General features: G+C 35.4%; 2 protein-coding genes across 3 annotated transcripts in view; one reads left to right on the forward strand and one right to left on the reverse strand.

Moving 5' to 3' along the window:
• The window catches only part of LOC125231388 (pancreatic lipase-related protein 2), a 32,237-nt gene extending 13,903 nt beyond the window's left edge, over nucleotides 1-18,334 (reverse strand). Inside the window, exons 1-4 of the mRNA XM_048136834.1 lie at nucleotides 17,912-18,334; nucleotides 11,709-11,808; nucleotides 10,484-10,632; nucleotides 360-426 (exon numbers count right to left, since the gene is read on the reverse strand). Of these exons, the coding sequence (XP_047992791.1) occupies nucleotides 360-426; nucleotides 10,484-10,632; nucleotides 11,709-11,808; nucleotides 17,912-17,957 (362 nt within the window). The 5' untranslated portion in view covers nucleotides 17,958-18,334. The remainder of the gene's footprint in view (nucleotides 1-359; nucleotides 427-10,483; nucleotides 10,633-11,708; nucleotides 11,809-17,911) is intronic.
• Nucleotides 1-19,642, forward strand: part of LOC125231386 (zinc finger CCCH domain-containing protein 13) — a 177,401-nt gene that overhangs the window by 137,249 nt on the left and 20,510 nt on the right. The window contains exon 1 of one of the 2 annotated variants that reach the window (XM_048136831.1): nucleotides 18,730-18,777. The exons of the other annotated variant lie outside the window; for it this stretch is intronic. Within the exon in view, the coding sequence (XP_047992788.1) occupies nucleotides 18,766-18,777 (12 nt within the window). The 5' untranslated portion in view covers nucleotides 18,730-18,765. Of the gene's footprint in view, nucleotides 1-18,729; nucleotides 18,778-19,642 lie in introns of those variants that run through there. 2 annotated transcript variants of the gene reach the window in all.

The following is a 19,642-nucleotide window of genomic DNA, read 5'->3' on the forward strand; positions in this document are numbered from 1 at the left end:
ATAAGTATTTATTTGTCGCTACAAATGTTTCTACCTAGGTATGCATTTAATTATATCAAAAATGTAAATATTGAGATTCTTGGAAACAGAAGAATGGAGGAATATGTATGACTCTTTACTTTCCGCACAGACTCTCCTAGATGAAAGAATTTGTCACTGTGTCAAATAAAATAAAATGCACAAATAATCATGCGGTTTTTGGCGAGACGTTATCTTATTTTTCTTTTACATGATAATGATACTAGACTTCGATTATAGTGCGCTGATTGCAACACTAAGTCTAATAGTGGATCTTATATCTCAGTTATAAGGTTTGCTATTATACCATGGTAGGTAATGGCGATACCCGTTGAACTTACCACGGAAAAGCCACGAGACGTGCCCAGTCGACCGCCACGAAGTTGTACTCCCCTCTTGCTAGGTATGCTGTAACATGTTTGGTAACGGTCAAATGTTTATATCACAGTTTATAGCACCCATAAAACGTTTGAAAGAAAGTGATTACTTTTTTGGCCCCATAGAACTCCAAATAAAATTGAATAGATCCGGAAATTACTTCCAAATGATACTATGTTGGTACATATTATGTAAACCACATCGCTGCCTGAGCGTTTAGAATTTAAGTACCTGTGTAGGTACAGAAAGTATTTGTCATGATTTATTTATAATTACACTTATGGTAACAGTGAGATACATTTGAGGTGTGGCAGCATTGTTACGTTACCCTGGGAATACACGGGTTATTGGTAAAATAAAATTATACTAATGGCAACACGGCGGTAGGTTCAATAAGTGGTGGGGACGATGGCAAGACGGGAGAGAGACACGACCGGCTCGTTCACTTGGGTCGAGGTGGTCGAAGAGAGCACATCGTAAAAGATCAATCAAATAAGTGTATCTGAGAGTACCCCTTGTTGTGTAGATAATATTCAGAGTAGGATAATGGTGAAACTCCACATTTCAGAAGTGTTAACGTACCACTTACCCACAATAGAAAATTGAGATTTATTTTGACATTAACAATAACGTACTTCATTCAATGAGTTTATGGTGAATAACAAGATGTAAGTTTTCTGGAGATTGTACTTACAAGCCATATTTGTAAGTACCTATTTAAAAATTAAGTGCGTGATGAACTTGCAGGTAGTTTTAAAACTCCAAAGTGAATAAGGTAGTTATTTACTAGTACGTCGTATTATTTTGTGTTTAAGATTTAATTTTATTGTAATGTGCAGTCCCTGTTGGTTTTAGTAAGCGAATAATTGATTACCGGTTGTAAAATTCATTACAAATTTTTTTTTGGTGAATTGTAGATCATGTAAACACATTTTGGATTATGAAAAATTTAAACTCGGATGACAGTGTAGCAAGAAGATAAAGTTTTAAATGATTATTCCAGTTAACGTTCTAGTGAGAATTCAAATTATTTTTCAGTGAATTTTGAAAACTTAAAGGGTTTTTGCAGTGTTCATGTTGTGATTTCATTAAAAGTCGCGAGCGCACACAGGCTGCAGTGGTTGCCTAACATGTGACTGACGACGCGCGACAAACTTCTTGTGGGAAATTCGCCTGCGTTAATATTTAATTACGGTTGTATATCATGGGTTATTGTTACCATGAGCTAAAGATAATGGCTATTTTGATGAGATACATAAGAAATTTAAAATATTTTTATATACGGTCAACCCAATCCTGTCACAAAAAAAAAGGTAAATTAAAAAAAATGCCGGGCTAGCAACACTGGGTTTTAAATTGTTCGCGTTTGAGTTGTATCTTATTCGTGAACATATTTGTTTAAATTTACTAAGGAACTATAATAAATAATTTATAAATTTGACATTAATATTTTTTAGAAGAATTAATAGTAATTGCGATTTTGATAGAAAATCTTGAAATGGTTATGGAAAAATAGACAAACGGTTGTAATTCTTTGTTAGTCAAGTTTGACTAAAAATGAATACCGTGGCATGCATATTAAAGTTGCAGCAATGTGTAAATTTGAGGTATAATTATTGCGTCTGCGGCTGTTTGACGTAATTGTTGCTTTTTGGTCGTTTCATAGGGATACCATACTTTAGTCATAATCCGGTTGACAGACTATAAGTGTACATGTTAAGTAAAAAAAAGGGTTTATTCTGTGTATTAGTCATGGAGCAGAGATGTGAGTTTCGTTGACATTCTCGTATTAGAAAATTGCACAATTTTATTATTATTTTTGGTAGGTACCACATATTTATGTATTTAGATATTGTTGAGAAATGTGAGTGCTGTGAATGATGCGAAAAAAAAAGCGTTGTTCGTTAAACTGAGGTTTATTTAACTTCATATATACATATTCTTGGATTGAATACAAGGGAATATAATATGTTTTTTTATCTTGGTAATGAAATGATTTGATTGAATTGAAAAAGGTAGAAATTAAAGTGTGATTCATGAAATAATAGAAAATGTGGAAACTAGCATCGACTGGTTTTGGGGATGACGATGTTTTTGTAGTTACATTTTCGTACGTATCTCAATTTGTCATACCCTACCGGGGTGCCATGTGACCTCTTTAGTATTGTAACATCTGCAAATGTACCTTGGTTTGCAATAAACGATTGATTAATTGATGTTAAGGAAGTTGAGAATCAAGTGACATGGGCGTGCGTCTTAAACTTGATTATTGTTGACGTGAGCGTACGTCGTGGATGTTGAATATCATGTGAAGTGAGCGTACGTCTTAAACTTGATTATTGTTGACGTGAGCGTACGTCGTCGATTTTGAATATCAAGTGACGTGAGCGTACGTCTTAAACTTGACTTTTGTTGACGTGAGCGTACGTCGTGGATGTTGAATATCGAGTGACGTGAGCGTACGTCTTAAACTTGATTTTTGTTGACGTGAGCGTACGTCGTGGATGTTGAGAATCAAGTGACGTGAGCGGACGTCTTAAACTTGATTATTGTTGACGTGAGCGTACGTCATGGATGTTGAGAATCAAGTGACGTGAGCGTACGTCTTAAACTTGACTTTTGTTGACGTGAGCGTACGTCGTGGATGTTGAGAATCAAGTGACGTGAGCGGACGTCTTAAACTTGATTATTGTTGACGTGAGCGTACGTCATGGATGTTGAGAATCAAGTGACGTGAGCGTACGTCCTAAATTTGTTGTTGACGTGAGCGTACGTCATGGATGTTGAGAATCAAGTGACGTGAGCGGACGTCTTAAACTTGATTATTGTTGACGTGAGCGTACGTCATGGATGTTGAGAATCAAGTGACGTGAGCGTACGTCCTAAACTTGTTGTTGACGTGAGCGTACGTCATACATACATACATATAATCACGCTTGTATCCCATAAAGGGGTAGGCAGAGCACATGAACTACTAAGTTTCAGTGCCACTCTTGGCAATAAGGGGTTGAATTGTGACATTGCAGTGACAGGTTGCCAGCCTCTCGCCTACGCCACAATTTAACCCATATCCCACAGTCGCCTTCTACGACACCCACGGGAAGGAAGAGGGTGGTGAAATTCTTAACCCGTCACCACACGGGTGACGTACGTCATGGATGTTGAAAAGCAAGTGACGTAAGCGTACGTCATGGACGTTAAGAATTAAGTGACGTAAGCAAACGTCCAGGAAATTGAAAACTAAGTGACGTGAGTGTACGTCTGATTTTCTGATTTTTTTGACGTGAGCGTACGTCTTATTTGATCCTGTGAGAACGTTTATAATGTTACGAAAATTAAGTGACGAGTGCTTACATTTTTTATTTGATGATTTAATCGAACGTAAAAGTATATATAATTAAATATCGAAATTACGAGGGAGTAAAACGTCTCAAGTGATATTTTTATTGACTTGCACGTGCATAAGGACGTTTTTCAAAGTGAAGTTATACGCCATTGATTAAAAATATTCAGTACGAATATGCGAGTGATAAATAAAGTGAAGAATTTAGTAGTTACCAGAACTGTCAGGTGATAACAGACACCGGGAGTATTTATATATATATATACACGAGTCGAGTTAGTTGATATTGAAAGTAATAGTTCACAACAATTAGTACGATGGCCAAAAGTGTTTGGTTTTCTGTGAACAATAATAATATTGTGTAGCTCTAGCTTAGCTATCAAAACTGGATTTATTTTAGATTCCAACGATGAGGATTAACTGAAATTACAAAGTATGAGCTTTGTATGTAACTATGTAAAGAATGAGAAAAAAGTAATTTTGTAGCGAACATTTGTTCTCTTGAAAAGGTGTTTTGCTGAAAATTATTTGAAAACGACAAATAATTTTACGGTCAAAAGTTGAATTTGAACGTATGTACCAAACTCAGGTTGAGAAGCATACGGGTTTACCCAGTATAGCGATGATACTGTCATGTATCGTATACATAGATGTCAATGTATTAATGGACAATTAAACTACTTAGTCCACCTAGCTTTCGATTTTTTCGATGCAGTTATGAGTTAACGAGAAGTAAGTTTAGTTACTCAGATTTTTGATGACGCCGGAGTTCACGATCGTAGTGAAATGATGTGTATTTGTTGTGTATCACTGTTAGATACACGATTCTTTTTATAATACTTCGTTGGTATTTATGTATCCTATAACTGTGTTGTTCAAAAAAAAAAGTACTAGTACGCAACACGTAAGAATACATTCAAGTCACAAGTTAAATAGAAATCAATTTTGATCACTTCCGAATTCTATGAAAGCAAAGTTGGACAACAATTCTGGGTCGTAGGACTCGTAGGTGCCTTGTTGCCTTTAATGAATGTAAAATTCTAATGAATGGTCAACTCAAGTATCTCACAGTTAAAAAAAAAAAAAAAAAAAAAAAAAAAAAAAAAGTATCTCACTGAAAGTATAGTGAAGTGATTAACAATGTGAGGTGTGCAATAAAGTGTATTGTATTGTATTTTACCTTTGTAGATGTAAGATGTGTGACAATGCGCACAAAGGGATATAGAATATTAATCGAATGGGGCAGAGTACGCCTACATCCAATATTTCCTAATCCGTAGGAATTTGCGATTGACAGAGGAGTTAAAATGATTTTTTTTTAAGCAATTCAAAACCTACATTTTGAACTATTTCGGAAAAGCATAACGAACTACTTAGATTTTTATTGGACTGAATAGCGATAATGTAACTAATATAAATGCGTTTCACAGTGAAACATGGATTAAGTGTGATATAATCATCCTGAAACGTTACCTAATGATAGTAATGATCCTTTAATAGGCACTTGCACTTGTCCAAAAGCAAATACATTAGCAACAAGCACATGATAAATTGTACCTAAAGTAGTACTGTAGGTAAAGGTACGCAATGTGACCAAACTTTAAAGCTGCATGGTATGATTCTACTTCTATATCTTTTTTTTTTTGAGTTAGTTAGCTATGTTTACGCAGATAAGTTAAATTGGGTATAAGTTTCTGAATGGAGTCAAATGTTAAGAGAGAAAGATTGTTAAGTCTTTTAATATGAGATCGTCGACTATAACGGAATTTTAATGATTTATTGTTATTAATTGAAAAAAATTAAACAGGGTAATAAGTACCTACATCAGAGCAGCTTAAAGTTGACATAAGTAACAAGTTTTAATTAAAATGGAAATACATGGTAGAAATCTTATACTATTAAACGAGCAATTCTTGTATATTTATTTATTTATATATACCGACGATCTCGGAAACCGCTCTAACGATTTCGCTGAAATTTGTTATGTGGGGGTTTTCGGGGGTGAAAAATCGATCTAGCGTAGCCTTAGATCCCGGAAAACGCGAATTTTCGAGTTTTCATGAGTTTTTCTTTCGCGTAAAATATGGTCCTTAATTTCGCCGCGCGCGCATCGATTCCGCTTAGCTCAGTCGTACGAGGTCGGTCTAATGTACGCAGATAGATCGTAGGTGTCAGGGTTTCGAATCCCGGCCAGAAATTAAGTTTTTGTTTTTTGGCTTTTTTTTTTTTGTTTTTGTATTTATAAGAGTTTTTTTAATCTAAAGACGTGATATATTAAAATAGAACCGAGCGAAGCTCGGTCGCCCAGATATTATTTATTTAATATGCCAAGTGACAATATTACGTAGTAAGGTATCAGAAGTTATCCAGTATGGATATGCGATTAAATACAAAGTATACAAATAAGAGATATGGAAAGAATAATAATTGTTAACGGTACGAAGTACTTTTTAACGTTTTGATGTAATTTGTTAGGACCAATTATGTATGTTTCCCGGTTAGATTTCAAAGAAATTACGTAATTTCCTGGGAGTCAAAATAAAATTAAAATTATTTTGACTGAATACTTTGTTTTTGAAACATAATAGTATAGGAATCAAAAATGTGATTGAATTGAGACTGAACGTAAAACCCTTATCTGAATCTAGATTTAATAAATCAAAAAAAATGTTGAGTAATTGCTATTTGGATGCACATTCTACACAAATCTTAGTTACTGAAAGTTGAATATAATATTTGTCTTCGTACAATATAGTTAATTTAAGACTGAGTAAGTCTTGAAGATACATGATCGAGAAACGTAGCATTACATGAATATGTGGCTCTAGTACACAGAGTATAAATCCTGAAGTAATTTAAATACACTAATGAAAATGATAACAGTTGATTGGACGTCATATTTTAACTACATATTTAATGCAGATCTTTTGTGTAGCTGATGAAGCCGTCTGTAAAAAAAAATACCCATCCAATTGTTAGCTATGGTTTTTTCTTCATTGGAGTATAAATAAATTAGTTTGGCATTATTGAGAAAACAAGCTAATTAGGTATACATTCTGTGAAAACGATTTCCATATAATGTCATGATTCGTGTTAAATATAAATAAAATTACAGACATAGTTTTTTTTTATTATGAATTTGAAAAGGTATATTGTTGAGCCCAAAAAAAAAAAAAAAAGAAGACACGTAGTGCAAAAACATTCAGCACATAGGTAAATTGGTACATATATTCGTTTGTGCAGGAAACCATGAAGCTTAATGATTGATTGTATGAAGCATAACGAGTTGATGCGGCTACGAATCCCGCCGGAAGCGTAATTTTTGCCTTTTTTTTTCTTCCTTCAAAATAAAAACTTGAAGAGTCGTTAGTAAACTTTTCTGGTTTAAAAAAAATTACTAAGCCAGATGACATTTCTAGAAATATTATTTTCCATACCTGCGAATAAAACAAGTAACTAGAATGATAAATGTCATAAAATAGTAAAAGATATATTGAAGTACTTGGTGTTTGCTTAATTAATGATGGAAAATTAACGTAAAATTGAAAGTTTTTGAAAGTTACCTGACTTGTGTGGTACTTTCCATAACATGCGTGGTAAAAATATAACACAAAAAGTGATCACCTGAGTTTATACGATAATTATGATACTGATCGCAATAATATAGTAGTAATCTATATTAGCGTATAAAAAAAGAAATACATAGATTAATAATGATTGTTAATAGAACTTAAAATCGTATGATACTTATTTAAAATAAGTAAGAAGTTATGTATGTCCGTAACTAACTGATGTATATTCAACGTGCTGTTCAATTTTAGAGAAATCAGAAATTATTTTATTGGCCGAGTCGCGCTGCTGAAGATAGATAATAATAAAGACAATACGATAATTCAGTTAAGCGTAAAATAACTGTTGGATGTAAATAATTACTCGTATTATAAAAGTGTTCAAGTTTAAGTATAGTTTTGAAATATCAATAACAATAAGTATTATTTCTAAACTAATTGAAATGCAGAAAAATAAAAATAAATTGCAAAACGTAACTTTTAATGATGCGAATCTTTTAATAATTGATGATGAATAGTGTCAAAAAGAAATAAAAACATCTTACCTCTGAAAATCAAGTTACCGAATTTAGCTCGTGTAGACGGCGATTGAGTCTTGACTAATGAGTTAATGGCGATGAACACATTGCATATCAGTTAAATAAGAGATAAGGGTCAATTTGTCAACCGCGGTCCTAAAAGTTTGAACCCTGTGTCAAGAGATGGCATTAAATGCATAATCTTGTCTTTAGCAACAAGCTTCCAGAATACTTTATTTTTATTTGATAGTTATACTATATAGATAGTAAGAGTATAATTAACAGCCGGTTGAGACAAGAAAGTTAATTAATTTACAACTTACATGAGGATCAACATAAGTTTCGTTTGTACTAACTTTGTAAACATATTAGATATAGATTTGACAGAACATGGTGTGAAGCCAGAGATGAGTCTCATTTTTTTCTGTAAAGATTCATGAACATTGGTCGAATCCAATAATAGTAGTTGTTTTGTAATTAGTAAAATGGATCAATGAAAAATATGAAAAAAAAACCCGTAATGATGAACATAATGATCCATTGTTAGACATACACCGAAAAAAAAAAGTTTCCAAAATAGTAAATGTTGTCCTTAGTACATGTTTTGCCAAGTTATGTGATCAATTTCAATGACATTAGATAATATGTAACGTACATTTAAGTGATGCTAAAACGAGTTTTAAAAAAAACAAACAAAAATTTACAATTATAAATTATATAAGAATATTATTTCCGCTTGATTTTAAACAGAATAAGATTTTTTTATTGACTAATTACTATAGGTTTTACGTAAGCATGCAACAAAATAAACGAATGTTGACAAGTAGGTGAAATATCTGAACTGAATTCATAACTAGATGAGAATGATGAAAATCGAACACGAGATAGAATAAATACCAAGTCATTATTATGAACAGAAATATACATGCAACAGACCGAATGTCATGATAGTCTTTTGAGGTAGAGATTATATCATCATTTTATTTAAGACGTTTTCCGGAAAATTTATGTAACAGTTGTATATTTTCTGTTACAACTTCCACAAAACGGTATTACGAAAAACAAGACTGTCAAAATAAATAAAACGGATCTAGCTTTTCTTGTTTAGGTTCGTGCGCCGGAGTCATGCACGAAGCTGGATGGCCGAAAGTCATGATTTATTTATAATTACACTTATGGTAACAGTGAGATACATTTGAGGTGTGGCAGCATTGTTACGTTACCCTGGGAATACACGGGTTATTGGTAAAATAAAATTATACTAATGGCAACACGGCGGTAGGTTCAATAAGTGGTGGGGACGATGGCAAGACGGGAGAGAGACACGACCGGCTCGTTCACTTGGGTCGAGGTGGTCGAAGAGAGCACATCGTAAAAGATCAATCAAATAAGTGTATCTGAGAGTACCCCTTGTTGTGTAGATAATATTCAGAGTAGGATAATGGTGAAACTCCACATATTATTTTGTACTTTCAGTCATTAGATTTTTCTGATGCATTTCGTAGAGACTTCAGGTCATTTCAAAGTGTTCTCACTGAAGTTCGCAAAATTCAAGCAGCATTCTTATCTAATTAGAGCGACAGAAAGAAGCCAACAACCGTGCACATTGGTGTTCGCGGAAGAAGCCAAAGTTAAACCAAATAAAAAACACTTGCATCATTCATGACACCTGCCCATTTATAATTATTGTCCTGTCGGGTACCTATAAGAGCCTCGTTTGGCTGCATAAGTTTAGTAATTGATAGCGCTATTAATATCATCGCCAGGCTAGTAAAACGCTCGTAAACTAATGTTACAACCCTCGCCTGCCTCATGGCTTCAGCTGGAATTATTAATGTAATTTAAGTAGCTTGCTGGTCGAAAAGGGGGTCGCTGCTGGATATATTTTGCTAAAAACTGCATTAAGTAGTGATTTAATCAGGGCGCCAAAAATCGTTACTTCATTAGTCAATGTTCATTAGTGAACGAACTCCCAAATGACCCATAGAGTCCATAGACAGAACTGGGTACCTACATAACGGGACAATCGTTTGAATTTCGATATCGAAACGCTTTGTGTTCCTCTGTGACTTTTCCATATTTAGCGACAGTGATAGTTGCGTTACTTGCGTTTCATTGGCTGCGGAGCGTAAATCTATAAGGCCCACTTGCACTAACCACTTAACTCAGGGTTAGTGGGCTGTCATGTCATCTGTCAAATTCCATGTAAAATGGTGGGTTAACCCTCCACTTTTGTTGGTGCAAGTGGCCCTAAGCGATTGTGAGATTTGTGAGGTTGGCTTTTGGTTAGGCACCCGGTAAAATGAAACAATTGTGGCCTTAAGCAGATGGGCAATGCTTTCAAAAAACCTTTTGTATTCGATATACCAGAGGGGCAATACCGACTGGGGGACAATAAGTTATATCTAATCGATTTTTTTCGATGTTTTACAATTTTTCTACATATTTTAAATAGTGTCGACTAGACTAGATACATATGAAACTCAAGTTAATAGTGTAATAAGACATGGAAAATCAGTGGAAATTGTGTCTCTGTACAAACAGCAACACCCTTAACTAACCATTGGTAGACTTTATGCCCTTGTAAAAAGGATTACAAATGTACTTACAACTAACAGTGTTGCCGATGGTATACCTTATTCTGTTTTCTTACTTACCATCTCGCAGTGTCGTGGTGCTTCGGCCAGTGGTGGCTTCAGTGAAGCCCATGAGGTATATAATCGTAGGATTGGCGACATTGAAGCGAGTCCGTCGCAGAGATGCTCTGTTGCCTACTGAGATCACCTCGAAAGTGGTTGGATTTGATCTGAAATGTTATACAGTACCTATGTAATCCATAATTGTACTCAGACTTAAAAACTTGTTACAGTTTTGATTTTTGATATGACGTTAGATTCTGTTATTTCCGGAACGGGATTCTAATTAGCCATTTAATATAATACCAAAAGTTCGGAAAGTTCTTGCAAATAGTACGTAGTATACTTATGTATAGTCACCTGCAACAAAATTTTATTCTTCTAAGCCCGAAAATACATATGCCGTGCTTATAAGCCACTATACAAATAAGATTTGTAATTTAAGAATGTAGCATATGATTGCAGGTGACTGTACCATACCAAACCAACAGTTTATTTTGCCGTAAAGAAGAGATACAGTTTCTCCATCCAAATCACACGAGGCCATGCGAAACTCGTAGATCGTATCAGAAACGTAGCTTGAACTATATATTTGCATTAGGTGTACGGGCAGCTTAACATACACCTACATTTGCACGTGGCACTGGGACATTACAATAAATAACTACCTACCTAAGGACCTGGATAGGAGAGTCCATTACAAGACTGGAAAACAAGTCTCATTTACTACACTAAGTAATAAGGTTTTAACATTCATTGACAAGGTTTAAGTTAATCCACTGCACTTCAGTGTAGGTCATGGTCAAATATTTTTTTTATAAAAATGCCGGCAAATAAATAATAATGTATTTCTAATTAACTATATATAATGTTGGTACCTACCAGAAAAATATGCAGGTAGGTAGTTTTTAATGTAGACCTATTTGTTTAGGTATTTATGTTGTTTTTATGGATAGACACGCAAATGGTCACTTGTCTATATTTTAGTTATCTAATTACCTACTACGAGTACCTATACATCTCTTAATAACGTTAGTATACTTAGTTATTTATGATACAAGCCCGGAAAAAAGTTTATAAGGTCTATAAATTAGAACACGAACCAGAGTTTTAAATCGAAACGAGATTCGAATGCGAATTACCGATTCGACCTTCTATCGTTCAACGTTTTAAACTGTAGGTACAAACATAAAGTGTGCATTTTATCTCAGTAATATTTGTAGAAGAGCCAATTGATGTTACTTACCTAGTGAACAGTTTGTACTGTATATCTTGCACATCGTCGTGGGGGCAGCAATAGTAGCACGGCCCCACCGGCGCGCTCATGAAACATATCTCCGAAACACCTACGACAGAATTATTATCCCACATTTACAAATTTACAACTCCAACAATATTCTAAAATAAACCTAATATTTTTCAATAAAAGGATGCTTTTAGAAGATATTGGAGCTTGGTAAACTTCAACTAAGGTACTGAAATGGACGCTCAAAGTGCGGCTGTTTTGTGACTTGGCAACACGCCAAATTACTTCGACACTATTGATATAAATTTAATTGAAATTTCAATTGATTTAAAATCGATTTTCATTAGGGTGTGATTAGGGTATTGATTATTGTTACGTTTATTATGATTTTATGAATGTTCCGCTCTATCTAAAAATATTATACATATGTACAATTATCCGTACACCCTGCATATTTAAACGTTACCAAAGAAACAGTGTGTGTAGAATAGTTATTTGTTATACAAGGGGGCAAAATTGTATTTTAACGCCGAGTGTGAAATTTAAAAACGAGCAAGTAAAAGGATTCTATAGTTGAACCACGAGCGAAGCGAGTGGTTCGAGAATAGAATCCTGAACTTGCGAGTTTTTTAACACACGAGAAGTAAAATACATTTGCACCCGAGTGTAACACAAAACTTTTCCCCTCATTAAGCGCGAAACTACAATGCAAAAAATGCGTTTATCACTGCTTCCAGTAGTTCCACAGGTGGTAAATCATCTTTTCACCTCACTAGCTCGGAAAGGACTTTTTTATTCTTTAAAAACAGATAGCAAAATCGCATTTTATCCACAAGAGTGCAAAGAATATTTGAAATCCGAATGTGTCATTAGTTACTTTTTTAAATATAAATTCTTGTAAAGGCAGGTCCCAGACGGGACAATTTTCTCCTGTGCTTAAATTGTCTTAACAAATCATGTGATGTGAACGTAAAAATAATTTCATATCGAATTGTATTCTACTAAAAACACTAAATTCAAACAATTTTATAACATGATTTTATCATAAAACACTTGAAATCGTACAAAAAATTGTATTTTTGGCTTTTCCACTGTACTTATTCAGAACGCACCTTAAGTAACATTGCAATCTCAAAACTCGTGAGACGGAACGCACCCAAACAGATTTTTCTTCTTGATTCTTAATTTGAAACTTTTGTGGTGTCGGTGGGTGCATAGTGGAAATTGTAATAAACGCAAATTGACTTATTTCTGTGCAATTATGTTCCAGTTGTTTTTTAACCCCCAACGCAAAAACGAAGGGGTGTTATAAGTTTGACGTGTCTGTCTGTGTGTATGTCTGTCTGTCTGTCTGTTTGTCTGTCTGTCTGTGTGTGTGTGTGTGTGTGTGTGTGTGTGTGTGTGTGTGTCTGTCTGTGGCATTGTAGCTCTCGAACGGATGAACCGATTTTGATTTAGTTTTTTTTGTCTGAAAGAAAAGTTTAATTTTGTGGTTATATTGCGTGTTTCCTCGCTTTAGTGAGGTGAAAAGTTATGTGTTACACACGGGATGCAAAGTTATTTTACCTCGTGTGTATTGCAACACTCTCTACGCTCAGGATTCTATTTTTGAACTACTCGCTTCGCTCAGGATTCTATTTTCGAACCACTCGCTGCGCTCGTGGTTCAACCATAGAATCCATTCGCTAGCTCGTAGTTCAACCCTAGAATCCATTCGCTAGTTCGTGTTGCAATTCCACACTCGGTTAAAATACAACTTTGCTCCCTTGTATAACAAATAACTATTGTTACTAGATTCACCTACTTTTATCAATTTTAAAGCAGTTAATTTGACTTTATTCAAGGTCAAATTACTTTACCCACTTGTGGATAAAATGCGTTTTTATCCGCTGGTATTAAAGGACAAAACACGTGTTTCTGAGCTAGTGAGGGGAAAAATAAAATATAATACTAAAAAAATAAACCAAACCCTAACTCGAAACTTGTATGAATCTCATCGGAAATTTACGAAATGGCTGGGGAGTTTATTGCAAAACCTTAAATTTTTTGACCAAAGCATGAAACTTGGCACAGTTGTTCCTTATATCAAAATAAGCCGATTAAGATCGGGAGCCTTCGGGAGCCTCCCCCCTGGGGCCCGGGAGGGGGGGTTAAAGTACCGCTTCACCCGGCTTGGTTTGAAAAATTCTAACATACCCCGTTTAGTTCATAGGTCATGTTTGGTATCGTTTTCGAGTAAATCAATAACGTAGAATTCGTTTTTAGTACTAAAATTATAATTTAATGGTAAATAAAATAAAAAAAAATAAAAAAATTGAAATTTTCATCCATGATTTACAAATTCAGGTCATCATAAATAACAAACTGTTTGCTTTTTCTATAAATAAAAAATAAGACAGATAGCCTATTTAATATAGATTATAAAAAATATAACTTTTATCCACCTTTAATAACGTTAAGTTCCACAAAAAAATTACTTTAAGACGCGCGGCGTCGGGACGCCGCGAGCGTAATTTTAAAATGCCTTTAGTTTAGAAACTCTGTTAGACCCCGTTTAGCTATTAGGTCATGTTTGATATCGTTTTCAAGTAAATCAATAACGTAGAATTCATTTTTGGTACTAAAATTATAATTTAATGGTAAGTAAAATAAAAAAAAATTAAAAAATTTGAAACTTTCATCCATGATTTACAAATTCAAGTCATCATAAATGACAAACTGTTTGCTTTTTCTATAAATAAAAAATATGATATGAAAGCCTATTTAATATAGATTATAAAATATATAACTTTTATCCACCTTCACAAACGTTAAGTTCCACAAAAAAATTACTTTAAGACGCGCGGCGTCGGGACGCCGCGAGCGTAATTTTAAAATACCTCTATTTTAAAAACTCTATTAGACCCGGTTTAGCTATTAGGTCATGTTTGATATAGTTTTCGAGTAAATTAATAACAAAGAATTTATTTTTGGTACTACAATTATAATTTAATGGTAAATAAATAAAAAAAAAATATTCATCTATGATTTGCAAATTCAAGTCAACAAAAATGTCAACTGATTGCTTTTTCTTTAAATAAAAAATATGATGTAAAAGCCTATGCGTATGTCACCAAACACCCAGACAAGTTTGGTGGAAACTTCCTTCACGAACTGCTTGGTGTCTGATGACCATGGTCCAAATGTTTCAAATGCAATTGCCGCAAATATGTAGTTGTTTTTTAAAAATGTTTGGGCGTTTTGCAGCAGCAGTCCCTGGTTTCTGGGCCGAACGTTAGACGTTGGACGGAGCCAAGGTATCCACACAGGTCACGCGCCAAGGGTCGTCCCAGAAACCAAGGTAAAAGCGAGCAACCATCAGGCCGCTTTCCGTCTGCTGCTGACAAGCCGACAGGTTCGAGGGTTGTCGGTATGTTCGCTGTGCCGAGAGCCTTGCGGATTAAATCGTTAAGTGCAGCGTGTCACAAAATTCGGCCAGCACTAGACTGGCAGTGGAGTCCGTGGTGTCCTAATGCGTCGGCAGCAAGGGTGTGGTTGGCATGTCTTTAGCCCCAGTCTTAGACAAATGGCAGTATATGATGAAGTAAGGCAGCCTCGGAAGGAGGTATGTTCTCCAAGTGTCGATCTTTTCTAGTAAAGAGGTTCTTCCGGCACTCATTCACTGCTGCGTAAGGACCCTTGATCTGAAACAATATGTGCATTGTCATTTTATTTAAATAGATTCTGCAACTATCAAATTACAACATTTTGGTGGATCACCTTCACTATTACACACTTACCTATCATACAAAATAATTACAAACTTTAGTAGAATCTGATTAGCCTATCTATGATATTGCTCCATCTCGTAATAGTTTGAAGCCTTGGGTGGCCATGTTTCTCCCTTGTTGATCGTTTCAAGCTGCTTTTATCGTACCTATCCCATACTATGTCTAATCTAGAAACGTTTTCTTTTGGCTTTGAAGCTTAGCCAGGCCACCCAAGGTGTCAAACTATTACAAGATGGAGCAATATCAGAGGCAAATCAGATTCTACTAAAGTTTGTAATAATTTTGTATGATACGTAACGTAAGTGGGTAATACTGAAGGTTACGTGATCCACCAAAAAGTTGTAATTTGATAGTTGTAGACTCTAAAATGATAATGCACATATTGTTTCAGACCAAGTCGTTGCGTAACGGTGAATGAGTGGTCGAAGTACCTACCTCTTTAGGTACCAGAAAAGATCGACAATTGGAGCACATACCTCCTTCAGAGGCTGCCTTGCATCAGCATATACAGCGCACAGTGTACCAGGGGCCCATTTCTCGAAGCTACAAGTTACAATTTTCAACTGGTTGTCAATGTCTAATATGACAAATTGCAAAGAGACTTCCGCTTGTAACTTTTAACTTTCAGTTTTGAGAAATGGGACTCAGGGCGTTCTTGTTTGGAGTCAGGCGTTGGTGCCACACCAAAATTTGCCAAGTCCGTCTTCTTGGGGATGGAAGGAAGAAGGAGACGAATGGGTAGTGTGGTACCCATTCGTCTCCTTCTTCCTTCCATCCCAGTCAGGCAACACTGAAGTGGCCGGTATATGCTTAGAAGTTAAAAGATGTAAATGTAAATCAGGTTGCAAACACCGATGCAACTGCATAAAGTAGGTAGAACCTTCTTTATGCAGTTCCATATGTACCCATCAGCTATGTCTCTGTGAAGGGAATGTATAGTATGAGTATGAGTATGAGTAATCTGTCAATTAGGACACCACAGACTAAACTATAAGTGCTAACTTTTCAGTGTTGGATACTCTATGGCAGTTCCGAAACAATTATAATAAGCTCATTATAATTGACTTTAGTTAAATATAATAATTTCAAAAATAGAACTTCATACAATTTCTATACTAATTTGCGATATCTGGCAAATTTTCCTGCATATGAAACACATTTTTTTTATCTGTCGCGTTATCGGCCAATCAGAGACGGTTATTACAAACAATTGGTTGCTAGGTAATTCGATGTTGATACAACGGTGAACGACTCTATTGACATTAATTTTAACTTGCATGAATGGTGATATTTCCGTCCATTGATGATGAAGATGATGACTCGTAGAAAAAGTATTGTATACAATTAGTGATATAATTAAGCTTTTCACTCTCATACCGTACTACACATGGTACTCGACTGAAAAGTTTTGTATTATATCACGATTGTATAAAATACTATTATATAAATTTCTTACAGGATTCACTACAATGAATAAATAACAGGTACAGTCGGTCTTTAGATCGTGTGGTCCGACCCGAGTGTTGCCGTTGTCGACACCGGAGTCAATAATAATGAATCTTTTTCTATTTATGCATTAACACACCTCTGACACTGGCGATCAAATATATGAAAGAGGCGCGTTCCCCGCACACAGTCTAAGCTCGCGTAGGTGAACGCGTACTATCCTTTGTGAATAGGCTTTAATATCATATTTTTATATTTATAGAAAAAGCAAACCGTTTGACATTTATGGTGACTTGAATTTGCAACTCACAGAATTATTATTTTTTTATTTCATTTAACATTGAATGGTCATTTTAGTACCAAAACTAAATTCTACGTTATTTATTTACTCGAAAACGATACTAAACATGACCTAATAGCTAAACGGGTTCTAATAGAGTTTTTTAAAATAAAGGCATTTTAAAATTACGCTCGCGGCGTCCCGACGCCGCGCGGCTTAAAGGTTTTTTTTTCTAAAACTTAACGTTAGTAAAGGTGGGTAAAAGTTATATTATTCATAATTTATATTAAATAGGCTTTCATATCATATTTTTTATTTGTAGAAAAAGCAAACAGTTTGACATTTATGATGACTTGAATTTGTAAATCATAGATAAAAATTTCAAACTTTTCATTTTTTTTTTATTTTATTTACCATTATTTTATAATTTTAGTACCAAAAATGAATTCTACGTTATTGATTTACTCGAAAACGATACCAAACATGACCTATGAACTAAATGGGGTATGTTAGAATTTTTCAAAGCAAGCCGGGTGAAGCGGTACTTTGACCCCCCCTCCCGAGCTCCAGGGGGGAGGCTCCCGAAGGCTCCCGATCTTAATCGGCTTATTTTGATATAAGGAACAACTGTGCCAAGTTTCATGATTTGGTCAAGAAAAAAAAGGTTTGGCCTCTTTTTGTCGATAAACTTCCCCACTAAAACTCACCAATGAAAAAGGTCGTCAGCCGACATGCGGACGAGCTCAGCAACATATTGCCTATTCAGCCTCTGCCCCCGCGACAGCTCGGGAAACATTCAAATTCATCTCGAAACACTCCGGTGCATTTTCTCGCGTAACGAGCCCGGAATCCTGGCCACAATGGACGGGGCACAATGCTTCGGAACTCGTTAAAAAACTTCCCCGAGAATTTTTTTATTAATCGCTGCCGACTTATTGGTTTATTTTCACAGGTCACTGCGGATGCCGGTCGAACCTTGCGGTTAACCTTAAACTTGACTATGAAATTAATCTTCACTAAGGTACTTTGTTTTCCCTGCTGTCTACGCGGAGTTGAATAAACGACTGATTAGGTTTTGATCTTAACCATGGCTTGCTCGAACGACGCTGACGCAAGCTCTGTAACAATATCAATCGACGGAAATTTAGGCGTGAAATGATTGCGTTGCCGAAATTAAGGCTAATGCATAGACCCTTCAAATTGTGTTACAGTGGCTCACGACAAGTCGTCGTTGCGCTTTTCAAACCTTACATGTGCATTTTTATGATTTTGTTTTTATTTGCTATTTGTCAATATTTTTAAAAGCCGCATCTAATACAAAAACAAACAAGTTCAAAATCGAAACAGAGGCGAAGATCACAATTTTAGTATGTGATATGATCAATAAAAAAAGTATACAAGTGTATACAAAACACTTAACAATGTTTTTAAATCCAGTCAATTAACACATATCAGTATTGGTTTGCACTTGTCACATTTTCGTTTTTAATGCATTCTGGCGGTAGATTGAGTTAGCGAAGGGTTATCGAAGTGTAAAATTTGAAATAAATTGTGATAAAGTATGATTTTTCTGGTAAGTTTATACTTTATTAATAGCTATAACAATTATATACACTTGGTAATGAGGGTCTTTAAAGATGTATGTATTTTTTCGACATTTTTATAAGTTTACAACTGTTTCGATGTTTGTTGCATTCCTAGAACGGAAAATATATTTCATTTGTTTATTTTATGTTCAAAAAGGCTCGTTCTTTCTAGTTAACGTAGTGTACATGTCTTCTATCAAGTATACACCTTAATATGTATGTATATTATAATATTATGAAATTGAAATGTTTGCGTGAATAAATATGGTTGACGAAGGACTGTGGTCCACTGCCTCATACATGCAGCCAGGAAGGATATTAAAGCTGCATCAAGTTTATACAGCTCCAATACCCTTCTCAGCCATGAATGAGGCACCGAATCATAGGCCTTCTTATAGTCAATCCAAGCGGCCGAGATGGCCCCATTGTTCCGCCGAACTTGTTGGCAGATGGTCATGTCTATGAGGAGGAGCTCTTTAGTACCACGGGACCCAACCCTACATCCATTTTGAGCGGGAGCCAGAATGTTGTTAGCGACAATATGCGCGTTAATTTTTGCTCTCAAAATGGATGTAAGGAGCTTGTGTCGCGCCGAGCGCGATGTAAATTGGTAAGTGGTATTGAATAGGTTACTACTTTGTCATGTGGCAACACGGACAGCTCGAATGACAGCTCCAATGGCGGGACGGAAGCACATTGGCGCCATTGGAAGAAAAGCAAGGTACGTGCACGTGGCGTGAGACGGCGCGGGGTGTATGAAATGAGGAGTACATGTAGCGCCTCCACGCCGTTACAGGAGCCTGCCCTGGTGAGTGTTTATACACATATTTATACTTGTATAATCGACAATAC

This window comes from Leguminivora glycinivorella, chromosome 11 (assembly GCF_023078275.1).
Source record: "Leguminivora glycinivorella isolate SPB_JAAS2020 chromosome 11, LegGlyc_1.1, whole genome shotgun sequence".
In the NCBI taxonomy this organism is placed as follows: domain Eukaryota; kingdom Metazoa; phylum Arthropoda; class Insecta; order Lepidoptera; family Tortricidae; genus Leguminivora; species Leguminivora glycinivorella.